Source organism: Vicia villosa, linkage group LG2 (genome assembly GCF_029867415.1).
Source record: "Vicia villosa cultivar HV-30 ecotype Madison, WI linkage group LG2, Vvil1.0, whole genome shotgun sequence".
Classification (NCBI taxonomy): Eukaryota; Viridiplantae; Streptophyta; class Magnoliopsida; order Fabales; family Fabaceae; genus Vicia; species Vicia villosa.
Window position 1 is genome coordinate 186489812 of NC_081181.1, and position 14378 is coordinate 186504189.

A 14378-nucleotide genomic window follows, 5' to 3' on the forward strand; every position below is an offset into this window, starting at 1 on the left:
GAATCAATGCAATGTGTGTTTTATGGTTAAAAATGCTTTTGTTCTGGGTTCAAGCTTTATGTTTATGCTTTGTGAGGTCTTCTGCATGTCCATCTACTCTATAATGAATCAATGCAATTTTGATTTTTCCTTTTGCTTTACTATATATATATATATATATATATATATATATATATATATATATATATATATATATATATATATATATATATATATATATATATATATATATATATATATATACACCATCAAATTCTATTTTATACATCATCTATTTATATGTCATTTAATTTAAGTATTGTTATATTAAAAAATATATATATAAAATAAAAAGAAATATTAAATATAAAAAATTAAAAAACAAATTAAAAAAATTAAAAAAAAAAAAATTTTAAAAAATAAATAAATAATTGAAATTCTACGTGGAATTATAAGAAAAATAAAAAATTAAAATAAATGCCACGTGTGCAACATATGCACTGTCAGCATTTTTTATTGTCCACGTAGCCATTTTTTGCCCAAAAAAATGGAACAGGGTCTTTAATGATGGTAATATATTTTGTGAGGTCTGCGCAAAAAAAAAAAAAATTTAAGGGGGGTAAATCAAAACACGCATATATGGCAGGGGGGCAAAAGTCATTTAACCCTACATTTTAATATAAGTGTTCATTTATTTCATGATTCAACAGTAAAATCTTTGAATTTTTTGTAAATTTTGTTAAAAATTTAAAATTATACGATTTTTTTTTGTTTAATAAATTTATTTTTACTAGAACTGCGGGTAACAAATACGAGTACGGGTACTTGGATACCCATAAGATATGGATACATGTATAAAGGTTGATGCCCATGTGGGTATGGGCTCAGGTACGAGGATTTTTTGAAACTCCAAGTATGGGGACGGATACTATAGTATCCTACCCAAACCTTACTAGGGGTGGTAAACGGGCATGCCCACCCTATTTAGGTCCGCCCCGTTTAGGCATTGTAACACCCCAAAATCTTGACATAATTATTTAATTAGTTATTTGATTGGTTTAGAGTAATAGTATGAATTAGGGCAATTTTATGTGAAGTCCTTGTGAGTATATGTGATGTCTTGATTATCATGATGTCTAATGTGATGTTATCGTGTGGTGTTTGACGGAGTGGTATGGGTTAAAGCGTTAATTAGGATAATATAATAATATAGATAATTAGTATAATTGTTTAGAATTACTAATTCGAATTATTATCTTAAATTAAATTAAATAGAATAATAAGAGTAAAGATGTTAAGGGATTAGTAGTCATGTTATGTGGAGTAAGTGAGGACAAGAGTGGAATAACATATTAGGGGTCCAAGGGGTAAGTTTGACAAAAGGGAAACAAGTGTTAGTATTCTCTCATTCAGTGCAATCGTGAGAATTGGGGAGATATGGTGAAAGAGAGCTGGGGCACAAGAACCCAGAGGAACGTAGAGATCCCGATAGAACGCGAAGTGAAAGTTTTGCTGCTACGAATCTAAGGTAAGGGAAGTTATCATAATTAATATATTTGATAGAAGGTTTAGATAATTATAGGTTGTGTTTTGGGACTTTTGGTTGCTTATGATTATATAACGATTGTGAAGAAATTGATGCGGTAATGCTATGAAATGATGTATATAATATCTATGATAATGTGTTGCTTTTGTATTATGAAAACATGATGATTTATGTGTATTTTGGGTTGATATTGGACTGAAATTGCAAGAAATTGGGACTGGTTTAGTGCAGGAAGCGCAATAGAGAATCTCTGTTCACGCAAATTTGTCGGGCGAACCACCCAGGCGCCGGGAGAAATAGCTTTCGCCTCTAGGCTGTTGGGCGAGTTGTAGACGAGAAATACTGAGTCCCTGGAAAATGTATGAGAGAGGGGTTTCGCCCCTAGATCGTCGGGCGAACGAAGCCGCGGGGAATTCGCCCCTAGGCCGTCGGGCGAATGAAGCAGCAAAATTCTAGAATCGATCGATTTACCGGACGAGCTCCAGGAAACCTGGAAGCGAGCAGAATGCTCCTAGGGCGCCAGACAAGCTTGAGGTAAGCAGTTTATACCATTATTTTAAAAATGCTATAACTTGAGTTTCCAGACTCCGTTTGACGCGTCGTTTGAAACATTAGGAAGCTAACACGATGAACTACATATTGGTGCGGGGAGGGGAATTATATAAAGTATTTTTATAACAATTGTACTATGATGAAAGGATGTGATTATGTTCTGATGAAAGTGATGTATGTTTTCTATGATGAAGTGATGTCGTTGTGATTATGATGTATGTATTATGACGTATGTGATGATGACATGATGATTTCATGAATGATGACGCATTTTGACTAGTAGGGGTCGTGTTTATTTGTGTTGTTGCGCATCATGCATTCATGGTATATATTAGGACATTGGCCTAGTGATGTTTGTAGGACGATTTGTCCAATGATGTTGATAGGACAATTGATCCAGTGATGGCCTTAATCCCATAGTGCGGGTTGAGTGCAATATTGATAAGTTCTCTAGTTCCAAGCGTGAATTGATCCTATTGGTAGGAATCTTTGGAGAATGATGACTGAGTCATCAGTAAAGTTTTGTTACCACATGCATGAGTCTATGGTGATGCATTGCATTCTTTGTGACATTGCATACTGATTGACTAAGTGATAATTTAATGATATGTGAATAAATGATGTTTCAATGGTGATTGTGATTTGTTTACATGATTATGCTATGAATGGGTTAGTTATGTGAAAGTGTGAGTACATATGTGTAGTATGATGATTTATATGTATGAGATCATTGATGATTGTTGTATATCTACTATATTTATCCCTTATGTCATTTATAATGATTATGAATTACTCACCCTTTTGGAAATGTTGCCTCGATGTGTGGGTAACTAGCAAGTGATCAGGAATAGATTGTTGAAGCTTAGAGGATAGCTTCGAAGTGTGTTATTTACTTCCTATCAAATAGATTGGATATTGCTCTGATATGTAACATCGGGGTTGGGATCGTTTATTTTGGAACTTTTATGTTCTTTTGTTTATTTGTGACATGATGAGTTACCTTTCATGGTATTTAATTGTTTTGGTTTATGATTCATAAAAAAATAAAGTATGAGGAAGTTCTTATGAAATATTTAATAAAGATATTTTGAACTATGAATTCTGCTGCGAGAAATCGAAACATTATTATTGTTGTTAAAGAAGTCTATGTTTTAAATAATTTTGAAAACCCGTGTTACGTAGCATGATGATTGTTTGTGACATGTTTATATGAAGATGTGACCCTTGTTGGTAGTTTTATTGGATTTTATATTCGTAATATATGTCCTAATTACATGTGGGTTTAGAATGGTATTACAAGCACGCCCCGTAAAAGCTCGTGAAAAATAGGACGGGGCGGGCGGGACATATTTGAGGGAGCATGCCTAAAACCTTGGTCCGTCCCTCAAAAAAGTGAGGGTGGAGCGGACCAGTGGGCATTAAAGCTTTTAGGCCTAAAAATTTTAAAATTATATGAAAAAATACATACCTGCAAAAGCCTACAAAAAAACTGGATGAGACGGGGTGAAGCGGACACATTAAAAAAAGAAGCCTAAATCCTTGATCTGTGCCGCAAAAAAATGTGGACAAAACGGACACACCCGACCGAACGAATCTATTTTACTACCTTAGATCCTACCTATTCACATCCTTATGTATTAGCAAATCACCTTTCAAGCACTATAAATGTTATGTTGTAATTGATTTTGCAATTAATGCAAACATAAAAGTTAATTATATATCAAACCTTCTACTACCATTCTCTCTAATCTAGTAACTAAAATTAAATAAATTTACATAGAGATTAAACTTAAAATATTAAAAAACAATAATATTAACAATACATTTAATCTTATTTAATAAATTGAAAAAATTTGAAGAAAAAAACAATGAAACTACTTACAGATACCTTTTTATTTTATAATTGTATTTTTTAATACTCATAAATATAGTTTTGATTTATAACTAAATACTTTCATCTATTTTTGTACAAAACCAACCACTAGACTATTAATTAATAAAATAAATAAAAAAATCAACTTATATTGTTTGCTTCAAGAGAATTTAATGTGATTTCTATATGATTGAATTGAATGAAATGATTCAGTTTTTTCATTAGGTTGTCAATGCCTTGAAGATGCTATGGCATATAGATATGCTTTGGCATCTTTCCTTAAAGCAGGCTTATATGTTCAAAGTTCGTGACTATATCCCATTTGACTGGGCTAAAATAATCTATGTAGCTTTCCTTTACGATGTAGCTTGTGTTAGAATATGTAGTGATGAAAATCTGGTGATTTGAGGTTGCAGCCTTCCTTTACAATGTAGCTTGTGTTTGAAGAAAATTGAAACCTCATTTAATATCTTCTTTTAATGCTCTTATGTTGTAAATCTTTGGACTTGGCTCTACTACTTTTGACATTAACTTTCACTTTAATCAAGTTCATAAGATTTGGTCAAAGCTGCATTCATCAATCTCCTTCAGACCATTTGATTTTCTAGGAATCAATATAGGAATTTTAACAAGAAACACATTGGAAGCCCGCCACCCGTTTAATTATTTTCAATGTATCCATAACATGTAACTTAACCAAGGCATCCACATCCCCTATGATTGATTTCTTTCTCCTTGAGAAATTAAAATGGATTTACACCCTTTCAAAGCTCCTAAGGTCAAGAAAGTCTTACGCCAGCCTCTTATTTTCATTAGGACTAAATGCAATATAGACGGGGGCTTCAACTTACATTTCCTCAGCTTGTGGATGTATGTATTTTCAAGAATAGTGATACTAGATGCTAGTTTCATAAGAGAAATATACTTATGGATTGAGACATATTCAACTTTGGTGCTTATAGTCTTTACCTCTCAAAGTCTAATTCTTTGAAAGCTTAGAAATTGATGGAACAATTATGTATAAGATTAAGAACTTTAAGTTAGCTTTAATCTCAATCTCAATGGATATTATTTTTGGATTGACAAGACATCGCCTATAGCTAAGAAATTTCTTGTTGAACAAAGCTTGGAATGCAAGCTTTAGACTTGTTCATTCTTAAGGAGGCCTTGGCCTAATTCTCCCCCCTCTATTTGTGGTTCTCTTCTCTTCGATTGGATTTTTTATTTTCAAAAATTATATATTTATATTAAATGGCATATATTAAAAGTTAAATAACATTAGCATACTAAAAAGAATAGTATTGTGATGTAACACAATTATATCAAGTGGTAAAAAGAATAGAAAATACTAAATTAATAAGCATTAAAAAAACACCAAATAATATATATTAAATGTCTCATCAATGCCACACAAAAAAAGGTCGATCTGTAACTCAGTTTGGATATTAAAAATATCCAATAAAATTATTTTTGACAAAAAGAACTCTAAAAACAGATAATAAACATTGAATTTTTGATATTCAATTTTTTTTTGGAATGATTTGAAAGTGAACCATTTTTTTTGTAACTGTCACCAATTTGATAAATTTCCCAACAGCCTCCATAATCACCAGCTTGAATAACCTTAGCCTTTGCCTGACGATTGGACATAGCACACATTCTACAATCATTGGGCTAGATAAAGAGGGAGACAAGCAAGTAGGTGTTTACCAGAGAATCAAATTATTGACATGGATCAAAGACATCAGATGGAATTTGAGACAGTTACAGTTATAAGTAGCTGTTCGTCTGTTGCCGGAAAATCAAAACAAGTTATTGACCAGGATAGGAAAGCATCATTTTTTTTTTAAATCAAAATTGGTATGACAAAAGCATTACTCTGATAACTGACATCCCGGTTAAACTGACACCTCCTGAAATTTTATCCAAAGGGGAAAAATTTGGGTAGAATATTCTTCAATAGTACACTTTGGTCTTGGCTTTGGCCTGCCCTCCAAACCTTGAAGTCTGGAGTAAAGTAGTGAGCATCCCTCCAACCTTTTAGAGCAACTATGGAGAAAGGACCTTGCACCTGTCCCTGAGGATCTCTGTAATGCCAGACCAAGGCTTGTAACTCCTCAGCAGGAACTGGTCTTACGGTGTTTAGATTTTCACGAACACGGTTTACGGTGTTTAGATTTTCATGAACACGGTTTATGGTGCTTGGTGTTTCATGGAGAGGTTTTATGGTGCTTGGTTTTTCACTTTCCTCATCGTCATCATCGTCGCTCAGTTCTATAACCTGAACCTGAGCTGGCCGTACCTGATTGACTGTTGGTGCTTGAGAGATCTTATTTCCAATATGAAATTCATTTGATTTGGCCGTCATAGATACACCATCCATCTTATATGCGAAGTTTGTTTCTTTTGCTGGTTGCTGTTGAACAGACACGCTAGACCATTGGTTAACTGCCAAAACATGCAAAGAACATCAATGAATAAAGATACTGATTATCCTTAGAATTTTCGAGGCATAGTAAATAAATTAAGTACACCTCCAACCAAACAACATACTACAGTACTACTATTAAGCAGAACCCCAGACAAACAAACATGTTTTATGTTTATATTAAAATAGAGGATCATGGGAAAAAATGGTTGATATTAACAAACCTGCAGAAGCGTCGCGAGATATGCAATTCAACGCAGTGCTATTAATTTCCATGCTGAAAAGAGGAACTTCTGATGGTCCACTAAGATTGAGAATCGACTTTGGTGACTCATTTTCTTGATCGGTTTGATCGGTAAGAGACAGTTTTGTAGCCTTGCATGCAAAACCATTAGCAACCGGATTTGAAACTTCGGTCACTAAAGATTCTTTTGTACGAGTAGCTTCCCAGAAACTTTGCATACTATTATTTTCTGCCTTTTTATCTGGAACTTCTGCCTTTTTATCTGGAACTTCGGGGAGTTGGGATTCTGAAAAATCTAGAAAATCAGTAGTAACTTGGGGAATCCCATGGAATAACCATTCTTCATCATCTGAGAAATAATCTGCAGAATCATCTGCAACTGCCTCTGGGACCTCAGATGCTAATGATGCTTTTGTACAGGTAGTCTCTGAAAACTCTTGGAAACTGGTTTTGAGTTTCTTAACTGGAACATCTGTTGTCGTAGATTCAGATTCTAGATCTTCAGCAATAACTTCAGGGATTACATGCAATAACCGTTCATGCTCCTCCGGTCTCTTAAGCTTTTCCCTTCTTTGAAGGTACCCGTCCAACGTGCTTCCAATAGATTAAGGAATACCTATCTTATAAAAGTTTTTTACTACAAAGAATTTCCAAACAAAGCATATATCATAATACTCGTGACAAAAAGTCAGAATCCTAATACAAAATGTTCATCACTTTAATTGACTGATATCTTATTCATGAGTCATAGAAAATGATTATTATCTACTATGAAGCTAGGAGTCGAATTAACAAACTGTGAAAAATCTACTAGAGAACAAATTTAGCTGTATAACAAGTATTGCATAATGCATTAACAAGGTTCGGTGCCAAAATTCACTACATATTCTGAAGCAAAACAGGAATATAGAGACATTACCATGGCATAGAAAAAAATTATTACTATCAGTTAAATATCAGAAAAGGATATTCTCTTCGCCAACCCTTTTCATTTGCTCGGTCAATAAGATTCTGCAATAGAGCAAGTTCTCTTGCAAGCCACTGTCGCAGATTCATCACATAACAAGAAAGCAGAAAAGTTAGGCAAAGAATCAGGCACATATTTCAAAAGAACAAACACAAATTATAATTTGAAACCGGATGTGCAGCAGTTTTACTTTACACAAACAAGAGAAGTGTATGCATATAAGAACATTTTAAATAGGTAGACTGAAATTATCATTCAGAAAGACATCAACAAGTACAAGGAATATATATAACTTTATAAGGTATAGATATAGCGTGTATAAAATGAATAGTATCTAAGGAGAGACAATAACCTGTCACTTTATAAGATGTGCAAGCCAAGAAACTGTAAGAAATTTACTGAAATTAAACATGAGGGAATAAATCATAATGCAAAGGTTATTGCTTACATGTTTAGTTATATCCTCATGCAACACTCTAGCCTTTTCCTCCAAATCCACCTACCATAAAACAAAACAAAAAAAATTGTCATAATTTTTAGATACAATAAAGCACCAGACATAGACTTGCAGCAAGAAAACTGATCATTCTAGTTCTGCAAGGATTCCATTAATTGGAATGATTTTAATTGGAATGATTCAGTGTCAGAGTACTGAGAAAAACGTACAATCGTAGGTTTCTTGAGTAAGCCGTCTTTAATTCTTCTATGCAAATCATCGCACTCTTCCTGAAACCAAAGTCATATATTAAAAAACCCAAAATTTTAAAACCACAAAAAACTGATATAATGTACCATTATGATGCATAGCTGTTCCCCCACCATTCATTTTATTAATTAGCATTTGGTATAACTTTATGTTGCATAGATATTTCCATTTGTGAAATATTTTAAGTTTTATAACTCCGCCACATCCATGACTAAACCTCACATTATTCAAAAAGTATATTATTTAGGTAGGCTAATAATGACAGTACTGAAGAGAATCAGCATGCTGAAATACCAATAAATAATCAACTTCCAGTTAACACAGGCTTATGTAAAAGTCAATAAAGTAATCCAGCACTAATTTTTTACAAATTGATTAAGAGAAATGATTACAGAGTGAACTCAACATTTCAGGCTGGAGCTAACAACTTATTTTGGTACATGAAAATTCAGCGGCAGAAAAGTTGCCCCATTATAAGTGTAAAGCATGGCACAAGCTATTGAAAATGGTACTTAAGTTACGATTGACTTGCCAATGAAGGGTTTCACTAACACGAACCAAGCCAAGGACCTTTGAGTTAATAATACAATATGATCCTACTTGTTGAGCTAATCTTCAAAGGAAGAGACCATAGTTTCTACTAAATAAAGCTAACAAATAGTAAGATAATTCAGCAGTACCTCAGAGAAATTATCGTCTGATAGCATATTAATGGTAATGTCTTTAATGAAACCAGAAGCTTGCAAGCGAATTTCCCCATCGACTCCTGAGCCCTTCTTTATACCTGAAATATATTCAAGAAATAATTATATTTCAGTTAATTAAAAAAAAATCATGATCTATGTTTTCTATATCTGCCATATATAACTGTATTTGTAGCAGTAAAAATGACTTCGGAAGGAGATCAAATGGAATAAGATTATTTAGTTCACTGCTACACATTGTTAATGGTCTAAATCGTTCAATTAGAATAATATAACATCCAACACGTGACACACAGTAATGACATCAAAAGAATAAGCTAAATTGAATTAACACACTCTAATGCAGTTGATGAGCATACCTTCGAAAGCAGCTTGTACAATTAAAAGTCATAAAAAAAAAAGAATAAGCGACTGTTAGAATGCAATGGCATAATCTACAAAAACTAGTCAAATCACCTTTTACTTGCAGAAGCAGGTGTGAGTTTTTCTGAAGGTAGTCATTTGGGTCACACTTGATTCTTATGAAACTTCGAACTACTTTGGTCTCAAAAGTTTCAAGGTCCTTTAAAAGTTCCTCAACTAGACTCCTCTTTAAATAAACAAGCTTGATGTTGGAAGAATTGATAGCGGCAAAACAGCTTCTTGGTTTTTCCACAACATGTTTCCTCGGTTGGCTCTTCCTCTCCGAAGGCGCTGGTTTGGGGATTTCACATGCATATTCATCAACGTCTGAGTCAAACAGAATGTCTTCATCAGATTGTCCACAGTTTTCTAAATAGTGTGACTCAAGAAAGTTACTAATCTTTATCCGGTTAATGCTCTTCCTTCCGAACAACAACTGGAGCCTAACATCACACAGAATTCTTTTCTTATTTGTAGGCTTAAGAAGGTTATTCTGCTTAACATAATCATTTATAATTTTAGTGACGTCACTTTGACTTATCTTGCTGCTTGTATCTCTACCAATGGATTTGAGAAACTGAATAAGGGAAGTTGATCCCCATCCATTGTATTTGTATTCCTTTTTCTTTGATTTGTTGTATTTCCTTTTCTTTCTCACACAGTTTTGAACCTCTCCATTAATTTCCTCTGCCCAGTCAAAACCAGATTGTGCTCCATTATCCATCCTTCCTATCATTACCCTAAACTCAGCCGGCTCCTCTGCAGATACCCCTTCAGCTAGTTACCAAATCTGTCCATCTCCACGCTTTTCACCTCTGTCAAATTTATTTTTAAAAAGAAAGAAATCAATTGGCAGCAGAAAATGGTAAAAAAATATAACAAAAAAATAACACCTCGAAAATGCATTTTGTGTTGCTATTGAAATCTTGAACAAAGAAGAACTTAGAAGTACTAAGAATTAAAATTTTAATGAGAAATTCAAAATAAAATCAGAGAAAGTTAATTAAAAGACAAAAACTGGCAACAGAAATTAGTCGAAGAAAACAAGACTGCACAAAGTTGAATGGAGAGTATCCCCAACCTTGCATGATGGTTCAAACACTTTCACTCATCCTTAAAAGGTAACGAAACTAGAGAGTATATCAACATTTCGATCATTGAAACTGTAAGGATTGGACAGTTTATTCCATCAAATTTTCAAAATGGCAATTAAGTTGCTTAAATTTAAAAAGGTCAACCTATTTCAAAGTTATCAATCCCAAACAACGGAGCGGAGCAGCCAACCCCAAAAAAGAGATAGCGGGATAACCACTATTTAACTATTTTTTAGACTAGTTATATGAATAATCTATAAAATAAAAGAGGAAGAAGAGGAATAGAGTTATTAAATGACTATTACTTAAAAAAACAAACATATGTAAAATCAAACCAGATTTATTTATTTTAAGGGTAAATCTAGATTTTCGTGTTCAAACCAGTTCAAACCCTCTCGAGCCAAGAAGCGTCATGATCCCGCTATCCATTAAACATCGAATAGGAGAGAGTCACAGCTCTGGGCCGCTATTCTAGGATAGCGCCGCTATTGATATCTCTGATCTATTTAGTCATATCGAAATTTAGCACCACAATTTTAAATGCACTATCTTTGCCTTGATGTTGCAAGAGACTATTCAAAGCAACTTGTTGGTGTTTCATTGGTTTTGATGGATGTGCCTGCTCAAAAGATATTTCTATAGACACTAAATTTACCAACATTATTATATTACCATTTCACAAATTTAAAATAGATCTAGCCTTTTCAGAAAAAAAGTTGTCGAAGGTAGATGACGGTTCATGGTGCTAAGCCAAACTGCCGTCATACCAGCCGCTTTGCATTGCCGTTATAACGGACTACGGCAGAAAAATCTGCAATATCGGTCGATATTTACCATTGCAGCGAGCCCAAAAACAACCATGTATATCCGCCATAGCAGCTATGGCGCCGTTATTTGATAACACTGCTTTCATCTTCCCTCTATCACAATTGTTCACTACTCTAGCCTTCTATCTCATTATTATCAATTTAAAAACAAATTTTATAAAATAAAAACATATGAAGCACGGAAACTGGAAACACGATGCCAACACTCACATCTTGACAACAATAATAATTTGAAAAAATGAATAAATTAAACGTAATCACAAGTGTCGCTTTCGAACACAGACACACCTTTTTTCAAACCTACCAATGCTACATGGGTAAAAACTCAAAAAGTTTTTGAAATTAAAAAGAACCAAGTGCTCAATTTAAATAATTAGAGTAAATTTTTCTCATCCCCTATACCCCACAAATAATCTCCCAAATTAGGTAAGAAAATTCCCTCCTTTTCTTCCCAAACCCCTCCCCGCTCTTCTTTTCCTCTTAACTCCAAAACAAATCCAACACAAAGATGCACAAAAAGATACCAAAAAAAAAAGTATAAACAACATAAAATTAAAATATAAAAAATAAACACAAATTTAGAAAATCCAATGAAAAACAAAAATTAACTGAATCAAACCGAAAACAAAACAAAATTCATTACATGCATTCACAATTGCATATTCAACCTAACGAAAAAAACCCAAATTAGGGAAGAAAAACGACAAACACCATAGTAATCGTGAAGGACACGACACTAACAGTATGAATAACAATAAGCAATTTGGGAAGAATATAGAGAAATTGAAAGAAATAGAGAAATACCGAGAGATTGAGAGTTGACTGAGGCAAAAGCGGTTGGAGAACGGTGAGGAATATTCCAGAAGCAGAAGGTTTCTGTTGGTGTTTGGTGGGTGAGAGTGATGTGGTGAGTAGTTACAGGTACACTACTCGTGTGGGTGTTTCGCTTGAATGACAAAACTAATGGAAGAATAGGAGTATTTATACCAATAAATATCAACAACTTGTTTATATTAATAAATAGATATTAATATATAAAATATAAATAAATATTATCGACAAAGAATATTTAGATTATTAATTTAAAAAATTCTAAAAATATAAATAATTTCTTTATTAAAAATATTTCTATTTAAGTTATAATTACAGATTATAATTTTCTAGTAATTACGATTTTCTAGTAATTACAATTTATTACTATAATTACAATTTTCTAGTAATTTATATTTCTAAATTAATGAAAATAAATTATTAATATTTATATAGAGATTAAAGGTAATGCACTATCAGTGTAAATAATTTTATATTATTTTTTAATAAAATTTTATTATTCAGGCTATTTTAAAAATAAAGCGTAATTTGATAAAATACATGTTTTTCATTGGTTGACGATGTAAAAATATTTTATATTACTAATGCATATTCTTTTTTTTATAAATAAATAATTTTAAAAAGTGTTTCACAAGAAAATAGATATGTATTATTTTAAAATATGAATATTGATTTTTTAAAATTATATATAATTTCATTATAATGGTAATTTTATCATTTAAATATAATATACCAATTTATTGTCTAATATAAACTTTTTTAATTTGATTTTGTGAAAGTGACATATTATTAATAATTATAATTTATTAAATAAAAATGACGAAGACTAAAAATATTCAAAAATTATGAAATAGAAAACCAAAAACACGGATTAAAAATAAAAAAAAATTATTTTAATCAAAATAAATGGACAAAAACTATTTTCGGACATTTTTATAAGAAGACGCTAATAATTAATATTCATAATCAAACCGTTTCAAATCAAAACCGTCCACAGATAACAAAATTGAAAACTGTGTACTATTAAAGCGAAATTAGAAAATATTATATAATATTATTAAAATCTTTAATTTTATTTTGTGAAAATAAAATATCTTTAATAATTATGGTATATTAAATAAAAATGCCGAAGACTAAAAGAATTCAAAGAACGTGAAATATAAAACCTAAAACGCGGATTAAAAACAAAGATAGAAATTAATTTTAAATTAAATAAAAGGACAAAAATAAATTCGATCGAATGCTTTTTTTAAAAAATAGAAATAATATAGGTATTTGCAATCAAGCCGATTCAAATCAAAACCGCCTAATGATGATAAAATTGAAATCACGAATTATTAAATATTATTAAATTCTATAAAAAAAATTGGAAATTATTATAAAATATTATTAGATTCTTTAATTTGATTTTATAAAAGTAAAATATCATCATTAATCATGGTATATCAAGTAAAAATGACGAAGACTAAAAAATTCAAAGAATATGAAATATAAAATAAAAACGCGGGATTAAAAACAAAGAAAAAATTGATTTTAGTTGAAATAAAAGGACAAAAATAAATTCGAACATTATATTTAAAAATAATAATAATTGATGATGTGTTTGTATTCAAACTGATTCAAATCAAAACCGCTCACAGATGATAAAATTGAAACCAGTATTATTAAATATTATTAGATTCTTTAAATCACTTTTTGGAAAGTCGTTTCAATTTGATTTTAAATTTATTTTTCAAAAACCAAATAAAATAATAAAAGTGAATATTTATTTATTAACAAAACATTATATTAGTTTATTATTTAGAACACGTGGGAGGTAGGGGTGAGAATAGGTTGGGTCAAGTTAGGTTTTGCCAAGACTGAGTCTGACCTACTAAAAAATTCAAAAGCCTAAGTCTGTTCTGTAGCCTATCATAAGCTTATTTTTAGGCATGAGCCTAGCCTTTTCAAAGGTCTGATTGACCTATTAGCCAACTTAAAAGCCTATTTTATTTGAACATTTGTAAATATGCAATTCAAGTAATGTTAAATAGACTAACAAATTAAAAGATCATTGAGACTAAATATTTAGTTTTATTGATACATTCGAGTTTACCTATTAGGATAAGTTTTGCTATATTATTTTTTTGAAATGACTTATAAAAACAAATTATGATAACAACTTATGACATTCTTCATAAGGTTTTTTCAACCTATTTTCATAAGTTCTTAAGGAAAAACTAAAC

At 31.6% G+C, this 14378-nt stretch overlaps 1 protein-coding gene across 1 annotated transcript; it reads right to left on the reverse strand.

Moving 5' to 3' along the window:
• Positions 1–5313: 5313 nt before the first annotated feature.
• On the reverse strand, positions 5314–12272 carry LOC131653261 (uncharacterized protein At5g08430-like). The gene is made up of 8 exons (XM_058923354.1): positions 12127–12272; positions 9456–10216; positions 8976–9079; positions 8256–8315; positions 8038–8088; positions 7593–7663; positions 6603–7213; positions 5314–6398 (listed from the first exon to the last, which is right to left on the reverse strand). The coding sequence occupies exons 2-8, from the start codon at positions 10135–10137 to the stop codon at positions 5872–5874; spliced, it is 2106 nt and encodes a 701-aa protein (XP_058779337.1). The 5' UTR covers positions 10138–10216; positions 12127–12272; the 3' UTR covers positions 5314–5871.
• Positions 12273–14378: the final 2106 nt, after the last annotated feature.